The sequence below is a fragment of the Pezoporus occidentalis genome, unplaced genomic scaffold (assembly GCF_034315485.1).
Source record: "Pezoporus occidentalis ecotype Australia unplaced genomic scaffold, CSIRO_AGI_Poc_V1 ctg99, whole genome shotgun sequence".
Lineage (NCBI taxonomy): Eukaryota > Metazoa > Chordata > Aves > Psittaciformes > Psittacidae > Pezoporus > Pezoporus occidentalis.
In genome coordinates, this window is record NW_026916358.1 from 3,997,068 (window position 1) to 4,018,291 (window position 21,224).

General features: G+C 44.5%; 1 protein-coding gene across 9 annotated transcripts in view; it reads right to left on the reverse strand.

Annotated features, from left to right (window-relative positions):
* Positions 1-21,224, reverse strand: part of MAP4K4 (mitogen-activated protein kinase kinase kinase kinase 4) — a 165,017-nt gene that overhangs the window by 56,493 nt on the left and 87,300 nt on the right. For all 9 annotated transcript variants that reach the window (XM_062606931.1, XM_062606927.1, XM_062606929.1 and 6 more), the window contains exons 4-6: positions 5,255-5,380; positions 4,338-4,448; positions 1,457-1,547 (exon numbers count right to left, since the gene is read on the reverse strand). In XM_062606931.1, the coding sequence (XP_062462915.1) occupies positions 1,457-1,547; positions 4,338-4,448; positions 5,255-5,380 (328 nt within the window). The remainder of the gene's footprint in view (positions 1-1,456; positions 1,548-4,337; positions 4,449-5,254; positions 5,381-21,224) is intronic.

The following is a 21,224-nucleotide window of genomic DNA, read 5'->3' on the forward strand; positions in this document are numbered from 1 at the left end:
ACTTCTGCAAGGTGAGTTGGAAATAAAACCCTGTGGAAATAAAACCCACATGGGAGAACCATGCTGAGGAGAAATATGACGACTAGTATTGAGGCAACCAAGCCCTTGTGGTTCACATGCAATGTGCCTGGACCACAAGCATCAAGGGACACAGCAGCATATGACCACCTCTCCTGCACTTCTCACCAGCCTCCCTGTGCAGAAGGCAGCATAGAGCTGCAAAAATACTGCCTGGGCGGCTGAGGAAGTGCTAGTCCCTTCCCAAATGGTGAAGCCAAGCACCTTCACCTATACAGACGGAGCTTCTTCCCAGAGGTACCTCTCATGCTATGAGAAAACGATATGCATGAACATACATCCCTTTTGGCTGTCCACCTTTTCTGCTCTGAAACTGGACAGCAAAAATAATCTATTGCTCAGGGAATTGCTCTCTGTTCTAATGCACAGAGCAGAAGGTGAGGCTTATTCAAGAGGTGCTAACTTTAACCACACACACATACACACACAGGTTGCAGAACAGATGCCCATTTCACTACAAGGCGATTACATTACGAGGGTGTTTTCTTCCTATTCACAACCACAGTGATATACGTCTTTCTATAACAACAACTGCTTATGCTCTACGAGGGCTGTCTCAGCTTCACTGCATCCATCAGCTGGGTGACACCGACAAACTTGTGTAGATGAGTTCATTGAGAGCAACAGTTTGGGAGCTACTGTGCTCCGCTTTGGACCAAAAGGAGAAAAGCTCTCCTGAGAGCTTCCTCCTCCAGCAGCCAGGACATCTTCCCATGCCTTGTGCTGCAGGAAGGTGTAATACAAAACAGAAGGGATGTGGGCTGGGTAGGAGGGCTTCAGCATGGCTCTATATTTAACCAAAAAAAGGTGGCTAGTGCTGTGTGATACAAACTCAGAAGGTTAAAGTGTGCAGTGACTGGAAGAGACAGATTACGGAGGAAGAAAAAAAGAGTATGTCCACTTGGAAGGGAAAGAGGAGGAGGCCAGGGATGAGCGTGGTTTTCGGCAGGCATGTCAGAGCTGGAGCTGTGTTTTAAGTTTGATGCCCCTTGAGAGTGCTGTCCTGATCATATTTTTGTGTCTAGAACCTGAACAGTAGGTGCTATTAAAGCCAAATAGAACAGACACTCCAGTGACTTCCCAAGTCCAGAATAAAGGTAATCAGAATGAACATGAGTCATGCACAGCTTGGTGGGGGAAATAAAATGATCCCCACACTGATTCTGGCATGAAAGCCAATCTCACCTAATGAAATACAGCAACCTGCATTCCATCTTCCTGAAGCAGGAGGAAATACATGCAGGGCCTCATAGGAGCAGTGACAGAGCACTCATGCTACAGAACATGTCGCAGGGCTTTTAAAAGATGAACTTGATTTAGAAACATGATAAAAGCAAAGACTGAACGAATGAGGAAGTGGACATGCATGTGTACTTACCGAGTTTCACTTCTGCATTCTCTGTTAACAACACATTTTGCCCTTTGATATCCCTGTGTATCACATGATGGGCATGAAGATGTGCCAACCCCTGAATTAAAGAGAAGAAAGGAAGGAGAGGATGTTCAGAATTTGGTTTTTTGTTTAGCAACAAGCTACCTATTCCCAGCACCCCCAAATGGGGGTCTTAGGCTCTTGCTCAGTGGTTGGATGCAATGGGACCCACGGGAACCTTTGTAGTAGCACACCACCCGCATAGCTTTTGGTAATGGAGCAGAGACAGAGGCCCCAGGTCACACACAAGCTGTACCTAAACACAGCCCAATATCTGCACTGTGCAAACACCTCTCAGCTGCCACGTGAAGAAAAGTTCAGCTTCCAGAAACACACTGACACTGTAAATGGCATCAGTGTCAGCGTACGTCACCGACATCTGGCACACACAGGGTCACCCAGAATTTAGTCCAGGGAAGGGGAGTGAAGAAAGAAAGGAGGCAGCATTAACATGCATATATGCACCCCCAAGAAGGGTGTGGAGGGGTGATGGACTGGCAGTTATGCTCGAGGACAAGGGATAACTGATGACAAACAAAAGCTCGGCTGCAAAGCTGCAGTTCTGGCCATGAAGCCTGATAACTGTTCCAAAACACATGCAAAAGGAATAAAAAAAAACAACCTATGAGCTTTCTACTTTCCAAAGGAAACAAAACCTCCTGGCATACGGTGCTTTTTGTTGAGACAGCACCTGGATGCATGCCCCAGAGCGCTAGCCATGTGGAGGGAGGGCTGAGGAAGACATATGTTGCATTTTACTCTCTAATGTAATTGGGAGAACAGGCAACCCTCTTAGCAACTGCCTGTATTTTGGTTTCTCCTCAGCTCTCTGCTCGGAAAATTGTAGTCTCTGGTGGGATCGTCTTGCCTGTTTGTGTTGCCCTCATAGGCTTTTAATGTTTTATGAAAAATAAAGAAATAGAACCTTTACAGCTGCAAGAGGTTAAAGAGTAGTGGTTGCTGTAGAGAAATATTTCCTAACACATGTTCTTCATTAAATGATCATTTACCAGTTTGCCTACATAACCATTGGGCTATTTTCTTTTTTTAAAAGAGTTAATGAGCGTGACAAAAAACCCCACCATGCTCAGCTCCTCCCCACACATGTCACAAGCAGATCAAGTGAACGGCTCATGTCCCCAAGACCCTTTGCTGGCTGCTAATGTTAAGCGTCGTCTTATTTTTCACAGTAATGCAGGCTTTTCCACAGCTTCACTCAGGATACTTTTTAAAGCCTTGTGCTTCACTGGCCCAGCCAGAGAGATAATCATCTGCTCTCTCCAGAGTACCATCTAGCCTTACTGAAAAAACACATATGTGTTTGCAAAGCGCTGGCAGGAGACAGAGGAGCATGTCTCTGTACTCCTGCAGCCCCCAGGCCCCTCCAACCGGGTCGACCCTCACCTCTCTCTTTACCTGCACTGATCCTTGGCACTTCAGCTCATTTTAACTTTCTGTTACACAACCTGTCTCCTCTATGACAAATTCAGTGTCAATTCAGGTTTTGCAATGTCTCATAGCAATGTGAGTTTAACATTCCTTCTTTCCAGATATTCCAGTTTCTTCTGGCAAGCAATGAAGGCTCCTTTTGCTAATCTCTCACAGGAATGAGAAAATTGCTTTCACCTAACTCTTCTCTGAGGTAAATAATTTTTTCCTCTTAGTGATCGTTAACTACTTTACATAAGGAGAACCCAGGATGAATGCAACATAGCATGCAATACCTCCAAGGTGACACAGTTCTCAAATTAAGCATAAGAGCAGTCCTGCAGAAGTTAGCTTTCCTTGTATTAAAGCATGCTATCTATTTGATTTTAAATATAACCATCAGTAGGTATTCAACTCTTCTTTCTCCCTCAAAAACAACCAGCCTGAACACCAGCTGGACCCTCCTAGCATTTGGAATTGGAGCAAGAGACCAGAATCATCCATCTCCCTCCCTCACCATCTTAGAAATTGCCAAGGCAGAGCAAACGTGCAACACAGACCACAGCAACACTGATTTATGCAAGAGCCAGTGGCAGTTTCCTTTAACATAAAGCTCTTCAGAACTTCATTTATGATGAGGCAACTGAACAAACATACTGTGTAGTGGTCTGGGTAGGAGGCAATTTGTTTTACAAAGAAGCATGAGGACAACCATACTAGATTTACTTAGTGCAGCAAACAAATGACAATTCAAAAAGCACTTAAAAGTCTACCAACTGGAAATCAAATGCGAAGAGTAATCAGTTAAAGCTTCAGTTATAAAAAACTGGTAAGTGGCAACCCTCTTCCTGAGAAACTTTTACAGTGCCGTCTGCTAGCACTATACAGTGCACAGCCATGTACAATGTAGCTACTTGCCCTAGATAGACTGCAGGAATCCACAGTATGAGAGCTCATGACAGTACAGAAACCCTGACTGCTGGCCTGGGCCAACAACCCCCTTCCTCCACAGACTTGATTAGGAGCAGTGATTTATGTCTGAAAGCACATTTGGAAAAGACCATTCCACATCCTATTGTCTTACGATGCTGTTACAACCTTAAGCTTCCCAAAACCAGCGTCTTATGGCAGCTGTTTCACAGCTTCTACAATAGGTAAGGTCACTGGTTCTTCCCCTTGATCCCTCTTGACTAAAAATTGCTATTTTTTGCAAGGCTGCTGTTACAATATAGTACAACTCACACAGAGTTAAAGGATGTGGAGCAGACATCTATCTGCTCCCCAGTACTCTCCCAGCTAACGGGATTGATCAGAAACAGCTTCTTCAGAACCTCAAGCTAGGCTACATCTCTGTAAGAGTGTTTCTGTGTTTTCAAGTGGAGCAGATTATTTTCCTTACCCGGAGAATCTCTCTGGAGATATATGCTATCCAGTCTTCTTTCAGAGTATTCCCTTTCGTGTTCTTCACAAGGTCTGTGATAGAGCCTGCCCCACAAAACTCCATAACAAGCTGCAAAACAAACATCAGCATGCAATCAACATTAAACACAGTTCCCAGCTGTCTAGTGAAGCAAAATGATCAGGTTGCACCACTGATTTGGGAAACCCTCATGAAGCAGCGAGTATCATTTATTTTACCTCTCTGCCTGGAAAACAGATTCAAACCCATGTCTCCAGTGTGTGTCAGACATATATGGAATATGTCTCACATTAGTTACCACATTTTCAAGGACTGATTTAATCACTGTAATTTAATGCTGGGAATCTGGATTTGCTCAGCTATGCAAAATGAATTAGCAGCAACAGCAGTAAGAGCACATCCAATGCTGAAGGAATAAAACTGATCACACCATTGCAACACATCTTATTCTTTAACTCACATTTATTTATGGAAGAACATACACTGATGTCTATACCCTGCCATTTCAAGCCCAAACTTCAATACTCTAGAGGGTGTAGATGAAGTGGGATGAGAAATGTAATGGGTACAATTCTCAAGTGCAGCCTTTTTTTTTAACAGCCACACATTCTTACTGCTCAGTTCATCTGCCTTGCTCCCAAGAAACACATTACTATCCATCTTTGAAACAGGGGGGAAAGTTACTTAAAGAGCAAATCCATTGCTAATAGCAATGAATCTTGGTTCAGCCACCCTCTTAAGGATGCATGATTAGCCTATGTGATTCAGCTATCTATGCGGTCAGGCAAGCACCAAATTCTGTTAGTTTGTCTTTCCATAATGTGATATATCTGTCATCCTCAAACTATATCCAAAAGGGAAAAAATTATGAACATGCTTGAGAAATATCTGCTTACCCACAGTTGGTCATCATGTCCTGGAGGACTCTTCTTAATGAAAGCACCATAGTAAGTTGCAATATTTCTATGATGAGAATATTTCTTTAGCATATTAATCTCCAGTTTGATTTCTTCTTCTTCGTCCTTTGGGAGAAAAAGAATAAACCACAAAAAACATGTTTAACACACCACATGCATTATTTATTTCCTCTTTTCTTTCACAAAAGCAGATTTTTTTAAAGTTCAGTTTATACCAGCATCATGCTCAGCAGACATTGATCAAAATCCTGTTTATTGAGATGGTCTAAAACAGACCTTTACTTTCCCAAGTTTTTAATAGTGAAAAAAAAGCAATGAAGGATGCACTAGAGTTCATACAATAATGGAGCAAGACAGGATCTGTTTAAAACCCCTGTGCTTGTAATACCTTAAGCAAATATATAGCTATCAGGCTTTTATTCTACGTAACCCAGAGAACTAGGAAACCGGAAAAATCTGTGAATTTACGATAGAGGAGCATTATTTGCATCTTCCTCATTTTTTTCTCCTTGGATTTTTAAAATTGCAACCACTTCTATTTAAAAGCCAGAACAGTGCCTTAATGCAGCTGGACACCAAAGCACGCCCTCTGAGTAGAATCCCCCCACGGTGGGGACCGCAGGGTGCCCCCTTGGTGCCCACATGAGGCTGACACAGGAAAGCAGAGGTGGAGATCAGGAATTCCCCTCCCTGCGTGGACAAGGCATTCGCCTCGTGCACAAGTTTCCTCCTCCTGAATCTGCCTCCATGGAGGAAGAGCAAGTGCATCAGGAAGAGAGGGCCAGGAGCCAGGGCAGTAAACAGGATGCTGGGACACAAAGGCAGAGGAAGTATTTCCCCAGGCTCCCCCCACCTCAGAGAGGTGCCAAGCAGAGAGCAGCTTGGGTGAAAGGAGGTCACCCCTTCAAAGAGCTGAAATGGGCAACACTATGCAACCGCTCCTTAAAAACACCCAAAACAAGCCAGTTTTGAAGTGACGGTAGGATGTGTTGCATGGAAGGATCCACAAATGCTTTGAGGTGATGTCTAAACAGGCTGCCAGTGGATACCAAATAAGTCAACGCCATTGTACCCTCAGTGCTCTCACCACACTTAGACAGCGGGAGCCTTCACCTAGCACCTCTTAAGGCAATGAATGAAAAGGCAGCTGGGGTTACCCCTTCAGGCACAATCTTTATTCGCTCCACAGTTTTCTAGCCTTGGATATCCAGGGGAAAAATGTCTAACTTAAACTGATTCCAGGAAGAAACCGACACCCCTGTTCCCTAGGGTTGCTGGCTGATGGAAAGGGTAGCATCAATATTTTGATTATCCTGTAATGTCAAAGCTGATTACATGAGAAAATTTTAAGCCTTAAACTTCCTTGCAATTTGTTACCACGCTAGCAATCAAATATCCTATTCATGACTTATGTAGATGTTAATACTAAGTACATGTTAACTATTTATATACACTAGTAGCCCTGGCTTTATCAGAAGAAAAAACGCTATGCTAAAAAGCAAACAGTTATTTCACATACACTAACAGTGGGATGCAGTGCTTACTCATAAATTATTATGAGAGAATTCCCAAAATGCACCAGGGATGACCTATTCTTAAATCTTCTCACGACGCACCTTTAAGTAAAATACGGTGTATTTCTGGAACACTGAACAAAATAGTAAAATAGTCTTGTAAAACAAAGTTCCCAGTGAACAGCAGCCCTGGGAGAAAGCGTTAATCAGAACAGCTTTTTGAGCCAAAAGCTAACTCAGTGCTTCCTCAGCTGCTTCTGGTGTCCTTGTTTTTGTGGGATTCTGTTATTTATTTAGACCATATTAATACATGCTTATGCTCAAAACTACCACGCTGAACTCTGAATTTAGGCAAAAAACAAAAACAAAAACAAACCAACAACTGTAAGGGAAGCTTTATTAAACTTACTGGTTTGAGACCTAATTGCTGATGGGTTAATAGGGATAATTGGATTAATCTGCTACTTTGTACTGAGATTTTCATATGAAAATGACTTCCTACCCTCAGCACATGAACACAATAGCATTTACAATACAATGGGCAGGATGTCCTAAAGGTTCTTCATGTTTACGTATTGTAGTAACAGTCAAAATGGCAATGCTTAGACAGGATCTATTTCTGAAAAATAAGATAATAAAACAAGCACTCCCCCCAAAAAACCCAAACAACAACAAAAAAAGGTGCACACAGACCCAGAAGACTGCAGGCAGTTACTGCTCTTCCAGTTTCTCCTTGTTACTGTGTCAAAGCACCCGCTCAGTGGCCTGCAGCAACCCCAAGAATCTCCCTTAACTAAGGCTAATAATGGCTCCAAACTCCTATTTCAGCTGTCATTGAGCATTTGTCCACAACACAAACAGCATTTCACCTACAGTTCAAGCCAGTCCAAATTCCAGGTTACAAAAATAAATGGACTCAGTAATTCTTGCCAGGCCTTTGGAGGATGCCACTTACTTAGTGTGGATCGATATCTCCCTGGCACTGAGTCCTGAAGACTTTCTGGCGACAGGAACTATCATGAGGATTAATCAGCATGGAGAAAGTCTGCAGTACCACTGAGGTACAACAACTGGTGTAAAATTAAAAGAAAAGAAAAGAAATAAAAAAAAATAAAATAAAGGTGACCAGACCAAAAATTGTTCTGTTACAGATTCAGGAACAGCTTTTTTTCCAGGATCCAACTGATTTCATCCTGATGCGGACATCTGAAAGACACCAAACAATGCTTGCCCTACCGGCGTTTATTTCTCCCCCACTAACTACAAAAGGAGGATGAGGTCATTAGCCAAGATCCAGACACCAATCCTGCAGATGTCTCACACAGGGTGAGATGAATCCCACCCAAAAATCTCACCAGATAAGACCATTTCCGCACAGGTCTCCTTATGGACACATGTGCCGCTTCGAGGACAGGCTGCAGCCTGTATGTAGCAGGGATCCTACTGTGCAGGAATCCTACTGTGCAGGAGGGAGATGTGTTGGTGGCCATCCTGGGACTTGGGCATGTGAGCCAGCATCAGAGACAGAAGGTCCCTCACCATCTCCTGACAACACACACCCTGCACTACCATTAACAGTCCCTCCTTTTGCAGAGGTGCCAGGATCACAAAAGGAGAAAATTAAAACCGACTGAGGCGAGAGACTGTCATTCTCATGAAGTAATACAAAAGTACATCCTTTCTTCTTGGAGGAGAGAGGCAGCTGGTGAGCCCTTCCTAGTGATTTTATGCAGCTGGCATCAATTACCACTTTAAGCCATTATCTGTGGATACAAACTCCCACTGAAACCTTCTTTGTCTGGCCTGTGATGGGGCTGGTGTAAGCGTTTCATGCTTATACATTCACTGTCTGTTTGTGACAGCACGTCTGATTACCAGTAATTTCTGCAGTAAGCTATACTTTTGCAAGACTCACATAGTTAAATCCAGCTTCAAGCGGCTTTCCTCTCCCATTCCATGCCTTTCCCTTCAGAGACTAAATGGATTTGTCAGCATCTCTAGGGATTTCTAACCGCAATGCTGTTTATCAAAACAACTTTGCCTGTAAGACTAAAAACTGCACACAAAGCCCGCACAGAAACCAGCCTGTGTACACGGAGATTGTTTCTAACCATTTGAATTAGCACATTAAAAATAAAACCAGGCATGTTACCTCTCAGCTTGCCACCGAGCGGCACCCCATCAGCTCACTTACGGCTATAGCACAAAATCCCAGCTCCTCTTGCTCTTCCATTCATCGCTGCACGCTAAATATCGGATTATTTTTCCTGCATGTAGATGGCAACTCAATGATCTGTCATTTCCATTACATCACCATTTAAAAAACTGCAATGATTTAAGTATCTGAATGATTTAAATATCTGACCATTATTGCCACTGGAGGAACTCCCAAAGAAAAGCTACTAGAGTGGATCCATGTAAGGAATATTAATCTGAACAACTCAATGATAATATGTCAGGCCGTTTTCCAAAGATAACCCCCCTGCATCATTATTGCAAGAAAATCCTGCTTGCTTGTACAAATTCTTAGAAGATGAGGAATTCAGAAGGACTTCTGCTGGTGGTAGGGAGGAAGAAGAAGGGAACTATAGCATCAGAAGTGCCAGAAGCAGGGAAGACACAACCAAAGGAAAAGAAAAATTACTTCATGCCTGCCCTTAATCTACTTCCCCAAATATTATTGTCTAGTGCCTCAGAAGACCAAGCAAAAGAGTCCTGACCTGCCGCAGCACTGCAACTGGTATGAGACCCCAACAAGAATCTGGCTCTCAGAAACACACATGGGGAGTAAGAGAGGGAATAACACTGTTTCCCCAAGCTTTATAGCACAAGGAAATTATTTGAGGAGGTAAATTCAAAATAAACAAATAAATAAAAATAATCCCTCAAGGGACGGCACAGCTCAGGGAGGAGAAACTCAGAACCATTTCAGAAGCTTCTATTTACCTAGTACTATGATGATGGGAAACATGAATGAGAAAAGACAACCAAGCAAGGATAAAGCAAGACAATGTTCCATGATGAAGGTAAGAGCAATTTTACCTATCCCACCAGACGATTTCTATGCTGCCCTATATCAGTCTGTATAAGCACACAAATTGGTCCTTTCAGCAACTTCCCTATTTGATTTAAGAAATGAAATGGTGACAAATCTCAGCTGTCCCTCCACAAACACATCCAGTCATTTTAAGCTACAACCAAGTGCCTTCAGAATTAACACCACTCCCCAACAGTGAAAAGCCAAACACACAGGCAAAGGGAGATGAAGAAAGGAAAGCCTCCAAGTCTCCTTTCCTTTGCTTTCCAAATGCTGCTCACAAAGTTCTGCCGGCCTAGTACCCAGGGAGCTGCACTGCCTGGAGAACAGCAGCTGGCACTGCTGTGTCTGGGGTCTCAGAGTAAGCTGAGCTGCTGAGGATCACAAGCTCCAGTGATGGCTAATGGAATTCAGGATCTTTAAATCATGGGAGAGTTGAAATTTATGAGGAGGGGCAGGCAACAGCCTCAGCCCACTGCTGGGAAGGGAAGGGGACTACTAACCCACAGATACCCAGAGTGGTGGAAATTAAGTTTGCCTTCAGAGGCAGCAAAATGATGATGACTTGGCCCTTCTTTCACTGTCTCCCCCTGACATGCAAGCTTAAGAAAAACAGGAGAAACCCACAAGAAATCCAGCTCATTTTCCTTTCTGCTCCCTCTCACTTTCAATTTCTGTTCTCCACCTACATTTAGAAAAAAAAAAAAACATCCTAAATGGCACGGAACACAACCAAAAAATCTCCCCGGGTAAATCATGACACCAACATTTACAAACCACCACTCTGCTTGTGTGTCACATCCTCCCTTCTCCCCCCTCCTGCAGCCCAGACCTGGCTGGCATCCATTCAGAGCAGAATATGTCTAGGCCACGGAAAGTCTGAATAGTGCCTAGCACAATAGGTGACCTTTTCTGGTGCTGGAATCCATAATATATACACTCGTTAATAAAGTTCTCACACACGAGGGAGATGTTTTGGCGAGAAGAGCTGGGGCAGTACTGCACACAGAACTGGGAGCTGTGGTGCTGCTTCCAAACCAGGAAAGAGATTTTAGTTTTGGGAGGAACCTAACCACATCAGCAATGAGACACTAAGCACCAGGCAAGTCCTTGCCAGTGACTGCCAAGGTAGGAAGCTGGTGTAAAGCAGAGCAGCTTGAAGAACAGAGAGATCAGTGTGGAGAAATGCGATCCTCTCCAGTGTTACAGTGGAGTACTGGAATTGGGAATATGGCATAAAATATTTCTTAAAAAATAATAGCAAACTCAGGCTTCTTGGGAGGGAAAAAAACTGTTTAAAAAGACTTTAATCAAGGCGTGCAGTAAACATTTAACAAGTCCTTATACAGTCCCTCCTAAATCTTAACATACAAGGCCTCCAACTTTCTTATTACATCCCGTCTTTCTTCAGAGTCTTTTATGAAGCCTTTGAGCTTTGTTACCCTGAAGCTAAAGACCTCATTCAACTTTATTTCCCTTCTGTCTCTCTCCTCCATTACCATCTCGCCACCAGCACTCACTTGCCCTGTTCACATCATGTGCAAGGTCTCTCTTTCACAGACCCCTTACACACAAGACTATTCCCACCCATCAACATGGTCATTTCTCTGCACCGTCTGTCAAGTCCTTTCCAAACTCGCACTTCTGAAGAAGGCTTCTGGATTGTTCTCCCTCAAGAAAATGCATCCATCATGCCACACACTCAGTGCCAATGAAGGAGCACTAAACATCCATCAAGCAGCAGCATGTGTGGTGAGCACTGGCCCACCATCACTCCATGTGGATGCCTCTCAGACTTTGCCCCTTGTCTACCCATGCAGAGCAAGCTCTTCATGGGCTTTACCATCTGCAAGCTTTCTGGAGCCCACCTCATCACTGCAAGCTGCCCAACAGCCTCCAAGCCGCTTCCGCTGCCGGCACAGAGCCACGCTGCCAGAAGCAGCAGACTGGCAGTGCTGCACTGATTGCAGAACATGGCTGTGACGCTTTTTCAATGGTCACAAAAAAACCCTAGTTTCATGAGAACTGGCTGGCAGAACAGTGCTGCCCTTATGACCACGTTTGGTTACCTTCAGTGGCAAGATTTCATCAAGCAGGTTAGAAACACACTCCCCAACACACGCGAAGAACAGAGGCTGCTTTATTTCTCACTGGCACAACACCCTCTCTACTACATGCTAAAGGCACCATCTGAAACAAGAGAGAAAACGAGCCAAATTGTTCGCAACAGTGCCATCTCTGAGACTGCAGCCATAAAGCAACAATCAAATTAGAGCAGACTAAAAAGCAAGACTAAAAAGGAAGACGGATGGCTTAGCTCTTAAGCAGGGTCCCAGCGCTGCCTGAAGGAGCCTGTGTAGCACCATTGTGCAAGCACAGAAGATGGAATCACGTGCAGGCAGGAAGAAGCCAAAAACTATGCGCAGACAATACTTCTCTGTTGTCTTCCCCCAAACCACCTCCTGTGCCAATCACTTCGACAACAGTATTTTCTTTCTAGCCTGACCTGCTCCCGGTGCCTTCGCTAGTCACTGAATGAGCTGCACTGAAGGCACAGAGCCTGCACTGCTGCTGACCTCCCCCAGTAAAACCCCAGGATGCCATGGGCTTTTCCTAAGACAACCAAGAGACAAACCTGAGGGTAAATCCCTTCAACTGTCTCCAAGGCTAGCCCCTTGATTCTGGTCATGATTACTTCAAAGAGGTTCCTGCTCAGACTGCATGTTTATCCTAGCTATACAATTCAACTGTCCATCCTCATCAAGCCTCAATTACTTAAAAGTTATGCAACAAGCTAGCCTTGTACTGACATCTTCAGAGCTCTCATAAAAGAGGAAAAGTTTAGTACCCTGCTTCCATTACTATTATTCATACTAAAACTGCCTGTTGTTATACATAATTCTATATCCAGTGTCAGGGCCTTTTTTTTTGTGATCAGAACAAGCCCTTGCTAGCAGAAATGAAAAATAAGCCTGTGTGTGAACAAAAAGAAATTAAAACAATTTCCTTTACGGAAAGCTCCATGCTCAAACAAGAGGAGATGTAGATGCTGGGGAGAAAGCAGGCTCTAAGCACAAATGCAGCAAGTTGCACATCTTTTCTACTTCCAATCTCACTGTGCATTTGATGCCAAGGAAAACAGCACCTCTGGGGGCAACAGAGCCAGGGGAGGTGTTTGCCCATTGCTTGGCCCCTGCTCTCCCCAGGCAGCATGAAGCTCTGCCATTCCCACCTGGAGGGCAGATCTCCTCAAAACGGGTCCCTCCCCGCATGCGTAGTCCAGACACTGCTGGGACGCAGTTTGCACCTGGGAGACGGAAAAGGATCCTGAGTCCTGCAGGTTTGATGCAGCTGGAGAGATTCAACAAGAAACTACAGTTCTAGTTTGAAACTAAGCTTTGTCTTTGAGCAGGGTGAGGCAGAAAGCAAGCATCTGAGACAGGAGAGAAAACAAAAGGCTGGAATGACTAAAAGTGGATTTCCTATCTACCAAATGCCACACAAAAGGTATGTTAGCAGAAATTTAAGCCAGGAAGGTAAAATACATTAAAAAACAGCAGTTCGGGCATAACATGAATGTTCTACTATGCACATCATTAAAACCTACGATCACACAAAAACACTGATTCCCTTAAAGGGCAGATTCAGTAGACAGCCTCACAGCCACAGTGACCAACAAGACTGTAAATGAAGAATCCCTCTTACATTTTGTGCATTGAATGAAACCCAAACGCTAAAAATCAAGTCAAATACCCCAATACTTCATGATCACGAACCCAAATGCTGTAACCACAAACACCCAAACAGGAACAGAACAAAGGAAAGGAAGGAAAGATAACCCCACTTTGGCATTTCCTCAGGGCTGTTTCATATAGGATCCTTTATTAAAAAGAGATGGGGCTGGAGAAGTAGCTGACGAACGAAAATCAGAAGCTCCATAACATGCTGCCATTTCTTCACCTGACAGTGACGGAGAGCTTGGCACGTCTTCATTTGTAATATTATTTGGGCCAAAAGCAAACACACAGATTTGTGAACCAGAGCGAGCAGACTGGCAGTGGTGCTCCAAAACTAATCATATATTAAAAATCAAATTAAAAACAAAAATATGGCGGAACACAAATGAGCACCACCACAGTTACCAGCACTCAGCAGCTGGCAGCCACAAAGCAAGTACCTCACACTTCCGGCAGGCACAGGCCCACCAGTGACCTTTACCTTTCTATGGGAAAAGACCCACCTCAGGCCTGTTCCCTTATGGACATCTTTCACAGAATCACAGAATGGTTTGGGTTGGAAGGGACCTTAAGGCTCATCCAGTTCCAACCCCCCCTGCCATGGGCAGGGACACTTTCCACCAGAGCAGATTGCTCAAAGCCCCATCCAGCCTGGCCTTGAACACTGCCAGGGATGGGGCAGCCACAGCTTCTCTGGGCGACCTGTGCCAGTGCCTCACCCCCCTCAGAGTGCACAGTGAAGAATTTCTTCCTAACATTTAATCTAAATCTCCCTCTGTCAGTTCAAAGCCATTCCCCCTTGTCCTGTCACTACAAGCCCTTGCAAAAAGCCCCTCTCAGATTTCTTACAGGCCCCTTTTAGGTACTGGAAGATTGTTTTAAGGTCGCCCCAGAGCCTTCCCTTCTCCAGGCTGAACAATCCCAACTCTCTCAGTGAGAGATGCTCCAGCCCTTTGTGAACATTTCCCCCAACAGAAATTGTGGGTGCCCAGGGCAGCTACACTCCAGGCCTCAGCACTACCGACATGTGACTAAGCAGAATGAATTCGGGCTTTGGGCACCGGGAGCATCAACAGTTAAGGCCAGCGAGCAACCAGTGGAAGACTACAAGTTTTACTACGGACTTTGGCTTCTGAACCCAAATCCACTGGTAGGTGGAAGAACAACTTTGTAATACATTGCTACTCCCTCAGCTGTCCACATTCCCTAAATCTTCCAGGCTTTAATTAAGCAAACCCTCCTCATTAAGATGCTGTGATTGCTGCAGTTTTTCTTTCCAAATATTTAAAACTCCGTCTGCAACACTAACAAAGCCCTGCATTTTGTCAGAAAATGAGTACCAAGAAAGCCCTGAAAACAAAATCACTTCATTTTCTTTTGCAGCCCACCAATCCACTTCTATAAGGTGACATATTTCACACAGCCCATTACTAAGAAGAAACAGACTTAACACTTTCTTTGTGGTGTGCGCCTGTCTGAGGTACACCTGCCAGATGAAACGACATCTAACAAACAGCCATCACACCCCCAAACATGGAAGGTAATATGCTGGCTTATGAGCTAATACCCATGTTTAACACTCCTTGTACATGCTGCCCATAACCTACGCTCTGTTTAACACCCACAAAAGGAAAACTTCAAATTTGGGGCTGTGTTACAGCCTCCAAAAAAACCTCCTTGTAAGCAAGGACTAGTGTGAGATCATGATCTGACTTATTCAACACAAGGTTTCTTTTGTGCAGCAGCCAAAATATGTAAATTACCCAGGAATAAAAGGAATCGTCCGATCTGTACATGTGTCTTACAAACACGACTGAATGACACAGTGCGAGTGCACAAGTCCTTACAAGTTTTAATTTCAGATAATCTTTGCCTAAAGGTTAAACACTTTAGCTTCTCTGGTCCAATATTAGTCATTGCTCAACCTCTGCCGGTAAGCTGCAACCTTCCCCCCGCCTTACGCAGAGAAAGTACTGCAAATGCAAAACACTGGGCATGAACAGGGAGGACCCAAGAGGTTCAAAGGCCCTTTTCTCTCACCAGATGAGGGGTGGAAGGGATTGCAAATAAAGCTGCAATACCAGCCCACTGTCATGTCTTCGGGAAGCAGGCTGAATATATACTGTCTGCGCAGACTGTGGATGGCTGGGGTGAGCAGAAGAGATCTGACCAACCCTCCAGGCTCATAATATTCCATTTTCAACTGTAAAAATACCCCCCAAAATACCTTCATTTTTCTTCACTGGCATCACAAGTAAACACTGTCTCAAAAGCAAGCAAGAGGAGGCTTGCTCCTTCCCCCTTTGCCACCATCTTCACCTTCTCCTCCTTCTCTCTCTGGCTTGGTGAGAACTGCTCCTCCCAGCAGCAACAGAGGAGAGGATTAACATCAGGTTGGCAGATGTGAGACAGTCAGCCCTACGCACCCCCACTGACATAACCCTGTTCAAGCCCTCCAACCACCTGCTTCTTCCTGGGGAGGAATGAGCTCCTTCTGCAAAGGGCAAACCTAGGCCCATGACGGATGCCAGATCAGACCCAGGCTCCTCCGTGCTCTTCTGCAGCACTCCTGAAACCTACAACCCAACAGCAGCTTTGAGGGTGAATAAGTGCCACCAACCTCAGCTACTCTGTGGGAATAAACAGAAAAGAAATAACTTGAAATATATGGACTGAGAGGAGCTTTGCTGGAGCACAGACCTCTCTTAAACTTACTTGTTCACATGAGTTCCACACTTGTAACTCTAAGGATTTTCAAAGCAGAAATGGAATACAGATACTGTATTTTACCTCTAAAATAAAATACACTGGCACTCAGAAATACAGCTCTTTTTTAAAAGGGAAATCCATTATGGAGTGATTTACAACTGACTGACAAGATGATGATGATGACTGTAATTATCAGGTCCAATCACTCCAATTACAATTTACCAGCAGACACACAAACTATTTGATTCACAGCTAACATTTTCTTCAGCACACACTAGGTCTTTCTTAAAACAAGAGGGGAGACAGACAGCCTCTATCAGTAACAGACAAACACAGCTGCTGACGAGAGGAATTCAGGGATGTCTGCGAGGGGCAAATTTCCCTTTGTGTTTGTGCCAAACCCTTCCGGAGGACAGATGACAACCAGGGCTGCAACCAAAAAGGCTTTTCCTTTGCTTTCAGACAGGAACAGCTGTTACACAGGTACAAGGGTACGGCCACATCTGGGCACCTGTGATAAGCAAGTTCTTCATCAAATCAGTTGCTGAGATTTTGATTTTCTTTGGTAGATTAATGCTGACTTATGCACAGCATTTAAAATAGTCCTGCACTGCCAAAGCTTTATAAAGGCTGTGCACTTTAGTGTACAAGTAAGTGCACTTGGCATTATGCCACTATGTACAAAATCATTTTCATGCAGCTGCCAGCAGAAGGGAACTATATTCTTGGACCAGATGTTTTTGTTGCCGGCGCTGCCAAGCACGCCTGGAAACCTCACAGCTGAGCAGTGCTGAAGGAGTGAATTAACAATGAACAGAGCCACAAGATGCTCGTGTCCATCTATCAGATAGGGGCGTCACAGTCCCCTCTCTCCATTCTTCCCCTCTCTGAGCAAGGAAGCTGCTGATAGCCAGCTAATTATTTACCTGCCTGAGAAGAAAAGGCCTTCTGCCCCCATCAGGATAAAGAAAAGCAACAAATACTTACAGAAAATATTACACCCCAGCTACATGCACCCTAGCAGGGCAGGTGACAAAGACACCATGATTAACAGCCAAGAAAATAGGACTGGAAAAAAATCTAAATGGTCCTAATAGTACAGTATGTGTTTGCTTTCACTGCTGGGCTGTGAACAGGCTTGCATTTATTAAACAGCATTTCACCTCAAAAATCACAGTGTCATGGCATCTCACTCTCCAGTTAAAGAATAACAGCTCAGATCCCAGTACAAGTCTCTCACTCTTTAAACTGAAACCCTGAGAGCACTGGCAGGATTTTAGGGCCGTAAATCCAATTCCCAACCCCAACACCAGCTCCTGGTCGGTCTCAGCTGCTCTTTGTCCTGATGCCTCCATGCTGCAAAGCAGGGGCCCTAGCCAACCCTAACCTGCCAGGCTTTGCCTTGCCTTCCCCAGCTGCACCATGACCAGCAGAGGGATCCCACGGGGCTACAGGGTAGAAATAATAAATCACAGAACCGTTTGGACTGGAAGGAACCTTAAAGATCACCTCGTTCCAACACCCCCACCATGGGAAGGGACACCTTCTGCTAGACCAGGATGCTCAAAGCCCTGTCCAACCTCTCCAGGGCCGCGAAGGGCAATGCCACTCCTTCACGTTTGTGGTGAGGGGGTCACGTTTTGCTTATTCCACTCGCTGGGCATTGCATGTGGTCAAAGCGAAACGTGGCAGAAAGAGGACATGTATGTGTGTTGTGAGCTTTCTGGAACTGCTTCAGGGGCTCTTTTCTCAGACAGGCACAGCCTACTCCTGTACTGCAAGCAGCTGTTAAAAACCAACACTCGGCAATTTGACTGTAAAATAAACACAGTCATAAAGCGTTCCACTGAAATCCTCCTATATAGGAATAATCTCATCTCCCTCACAACAGGCATCATTTTGGTTTCCCAGCCACCAGTTACCACCCCATCTCCTGTCCCAAACATGGCCCCAGCCCACCTCAAAACACCCACCAGCCAACATCTGCATGGGAGCTGTGCCCACCTTGAACACCCGGAGCAGTGTCTTCAAGGATAAATTCTACAGTTACATGTTTTAAAAAAGACCAGATGGCCTCTCTTGTCCAGATAAATAAATGGTTGCCTTCTCAGGGACTTCTCCCTTAAAACAAAAGTAATGCTATCACTACAAGGTCTCAAAGGAAGATGATTCATGAGCAGGAAAAGGCCTGTAATTCTGTGCTTGGGGTATTCATCCAAACAGATACTACAAGTTTTTACTATGTTAGTCCCATAACATGATGAAGTGACAGGCTGAAAAAAATCTTCTCTTAATCACACTGATTTGAAACTAAACAAAGAGCAATTAGCCCTGCCAAAGCATGGGGGCTGAAGGGAAGGGGAGGCATTTATATCTGAAGGAAGAAACCTGGATTGTTTGGAGAACTCCAAAATTCAGGGGGATGCGGTTTAAGGATTTGCTTAGAGCAGAGCTGTGTGACAATGAAGCCATACACAAAGGGACAGGCTGCAGAAACCCTGCCAGCTACAGCTCCACCACCAAGGCAAGGACCCGCTGGTTGGTTTGGAAACATTACTAAGCAGCATGGAAGCAGCAGAAATCCCACACACAGCAAATCGGACTTCTCCAATAGCTGGAGAGAGGCAGCTAAGTGAAAGACCATGTGTTGCGGAGGTCAGCTTCTGCCAGACTACAGGCATCTGAACAAAGCCCATCACGGCTGGAGGCTCCTCTCCTGCGGTTTCCTGCAGCCTCACCCCTCCAACAAGCACATGGAGAAATCCCAAAGCCCAGTCAAAAAGGAAAGCCTCAGAAATTGCTGGTTAAATTGGCTAAGCTTGTCTTTGCTGCTTTATTAACAAATGACGCTCTGCTAGGAAAAGCCTTTGGCTGTACTCTGGCTGGCATGAATTAAAAAGCGAGGGGCGGTGGATGCAGAATAGGAAAAAGAAGAACAGGGAGGCTATTATACAGATAGCAAACAGAATAATTAAAAAAAAAAGGCAAGTTCTAAGGTTGCGGGTGCTTTTTCTTTCTTAGAAGTCACCCCAAAGCAGCTCCACCTGTAGTCTCTGAGATTCTGGGGGTTTCTGCCAAAGTGATCAGTAGCAAAGAGTTAGCATTTGTCTTTGAATCGCAGCCATTATGCGCTCCAGCGTTCCCACACCATGGAGAGAAACTGGAGGCGCTCACAATTCTCCTTGGGCTAACGCCGAGCTGCTGATCCAAAGGGCAAGGGATGACAGCAGTGCATGTGCACTGCTGCATATAAAGGCAAGGCACGGTGGAAGAAACGGACATTGCTGCTTTTCATGACCTATAAAACTTCTCCACTGAAAGCGGGCTTGGCTGAAGGCAGCTCTCTAACTCACTGGGAAATCTTTTCAAAGCAAGACATCCAGCTAAGGTTGTCTTTCGTACAATAGAGCCCTTATTCCCTCGCGCCTTTGGTTCATGAGCAGACATTTTTCCCCAGGAGCCATAGTGCACACAGCCACAACCCAGTTTTGGCCTGGAAATCAGGCACACGCTCATGTACACCAACAAATTGCATTTCCCACCTCTTTCCTTCAGAGAAGCACTGAACACCCCAAAACCCATTATCTGCTGCTAGTGGTCCACGAGCCCTTCTTGCCTCACACCTGGAGCTCCTCTTTTACCATAGCTCTTGTAAAGAGGTTTAAAAGAGAAGGCTAAAGAAGAAAAAAATAATGATGAAACAAGTTCTCTGAGTGGAAGATGCTGAAAAAACACTGAACACCAATAAGCTCCTACTATCTTAACTCAAAGGTCTCTGCTATGTTGCTGCTGTGTATCAGGTTCCAGAACAATCTTCTGGCTCTTGACTTCATGTGGAAGGCAAGCAGGTTTCTCTCTTCGAAGCCCTCTAGTGATGGCCAAAGGTGCAGCAGTCACACAAGTACTCACTTTGAGCGCAACCAGGAGATAAAACGTAGACAAACACTTGCACAAGAAATCACCAGCCACACCAGGTCAAGATGGCCATGTCTCAAGGAGCACATAAAAGCCCAGAGCCATGCTAAGCAGAGTGTTTGTGACCATTTATCCACATTCTAAGTAGCTATTTGTTCTCCAAAGGCTGATGAATATGGATATTTTGTGAACAATAATGGATTAGACCCTAATCCAAAACCAGCATCAATCCATCATGATTCTTAATTAAGACCCATGGCAGCGGGGTTGGAATTAGATGATATTAAGGCCCTTTCCAACCCAAACCATTCTATGATTCTATGTGGAAAATTCACAAGAACGTAGGCATGATACTAAATGTCGGTTTTTTTCTTTTTTTTATTCCTATCCCAAATGATCCAACTTTTAATCTGTATTGTGCCTCTGCAATAGATGTAATTTCTGTTCTTCACTGAATATACAGCTCCTGAACACTTGAGGTTTCACAACTATATTCATTCCATGCATTACTGAGCTGCAGAGATCAGTAGAAGAAACAACTTTTCTTTTTTTTTTTTTTTCCTAAGAAAAATTCCTATTAACTGCCAGCCAGTCTACATCCCTCTCCGGATCCAGCACTGAGACAGGGATGCTACCGTGTCAGCAGGTCTTCCCTATGAAACTACAACACACTGCCCAAACCCGCTTGTTTGCATTCTTCAGCTTTGTCAACAGCTGTATGAAATTCACCTATTACAGAACCAGCTATATATTTTTGTATCTCAGAATGGCAAATCATTAGATCCCTCATATGCAACAACGTTAAAATGAACACTGTTTCCCGCAATGAAGTCTGCTCTAACACCTTATTTATATTAGGATCACTTTATTGCCAAAGAAACTGTGGATTTAAAATCATACCTATCTAGTATCTGGAGGAAGAAAGAGTGGTATCCAGTGAATTAGCAATGCTACCACACAAGCATATACAGCAAGGGCAGGCTGGACTTTTGATTCCAGACTTCACTTTAAGCAAACAGATGTCTTTCAGAGGTAGA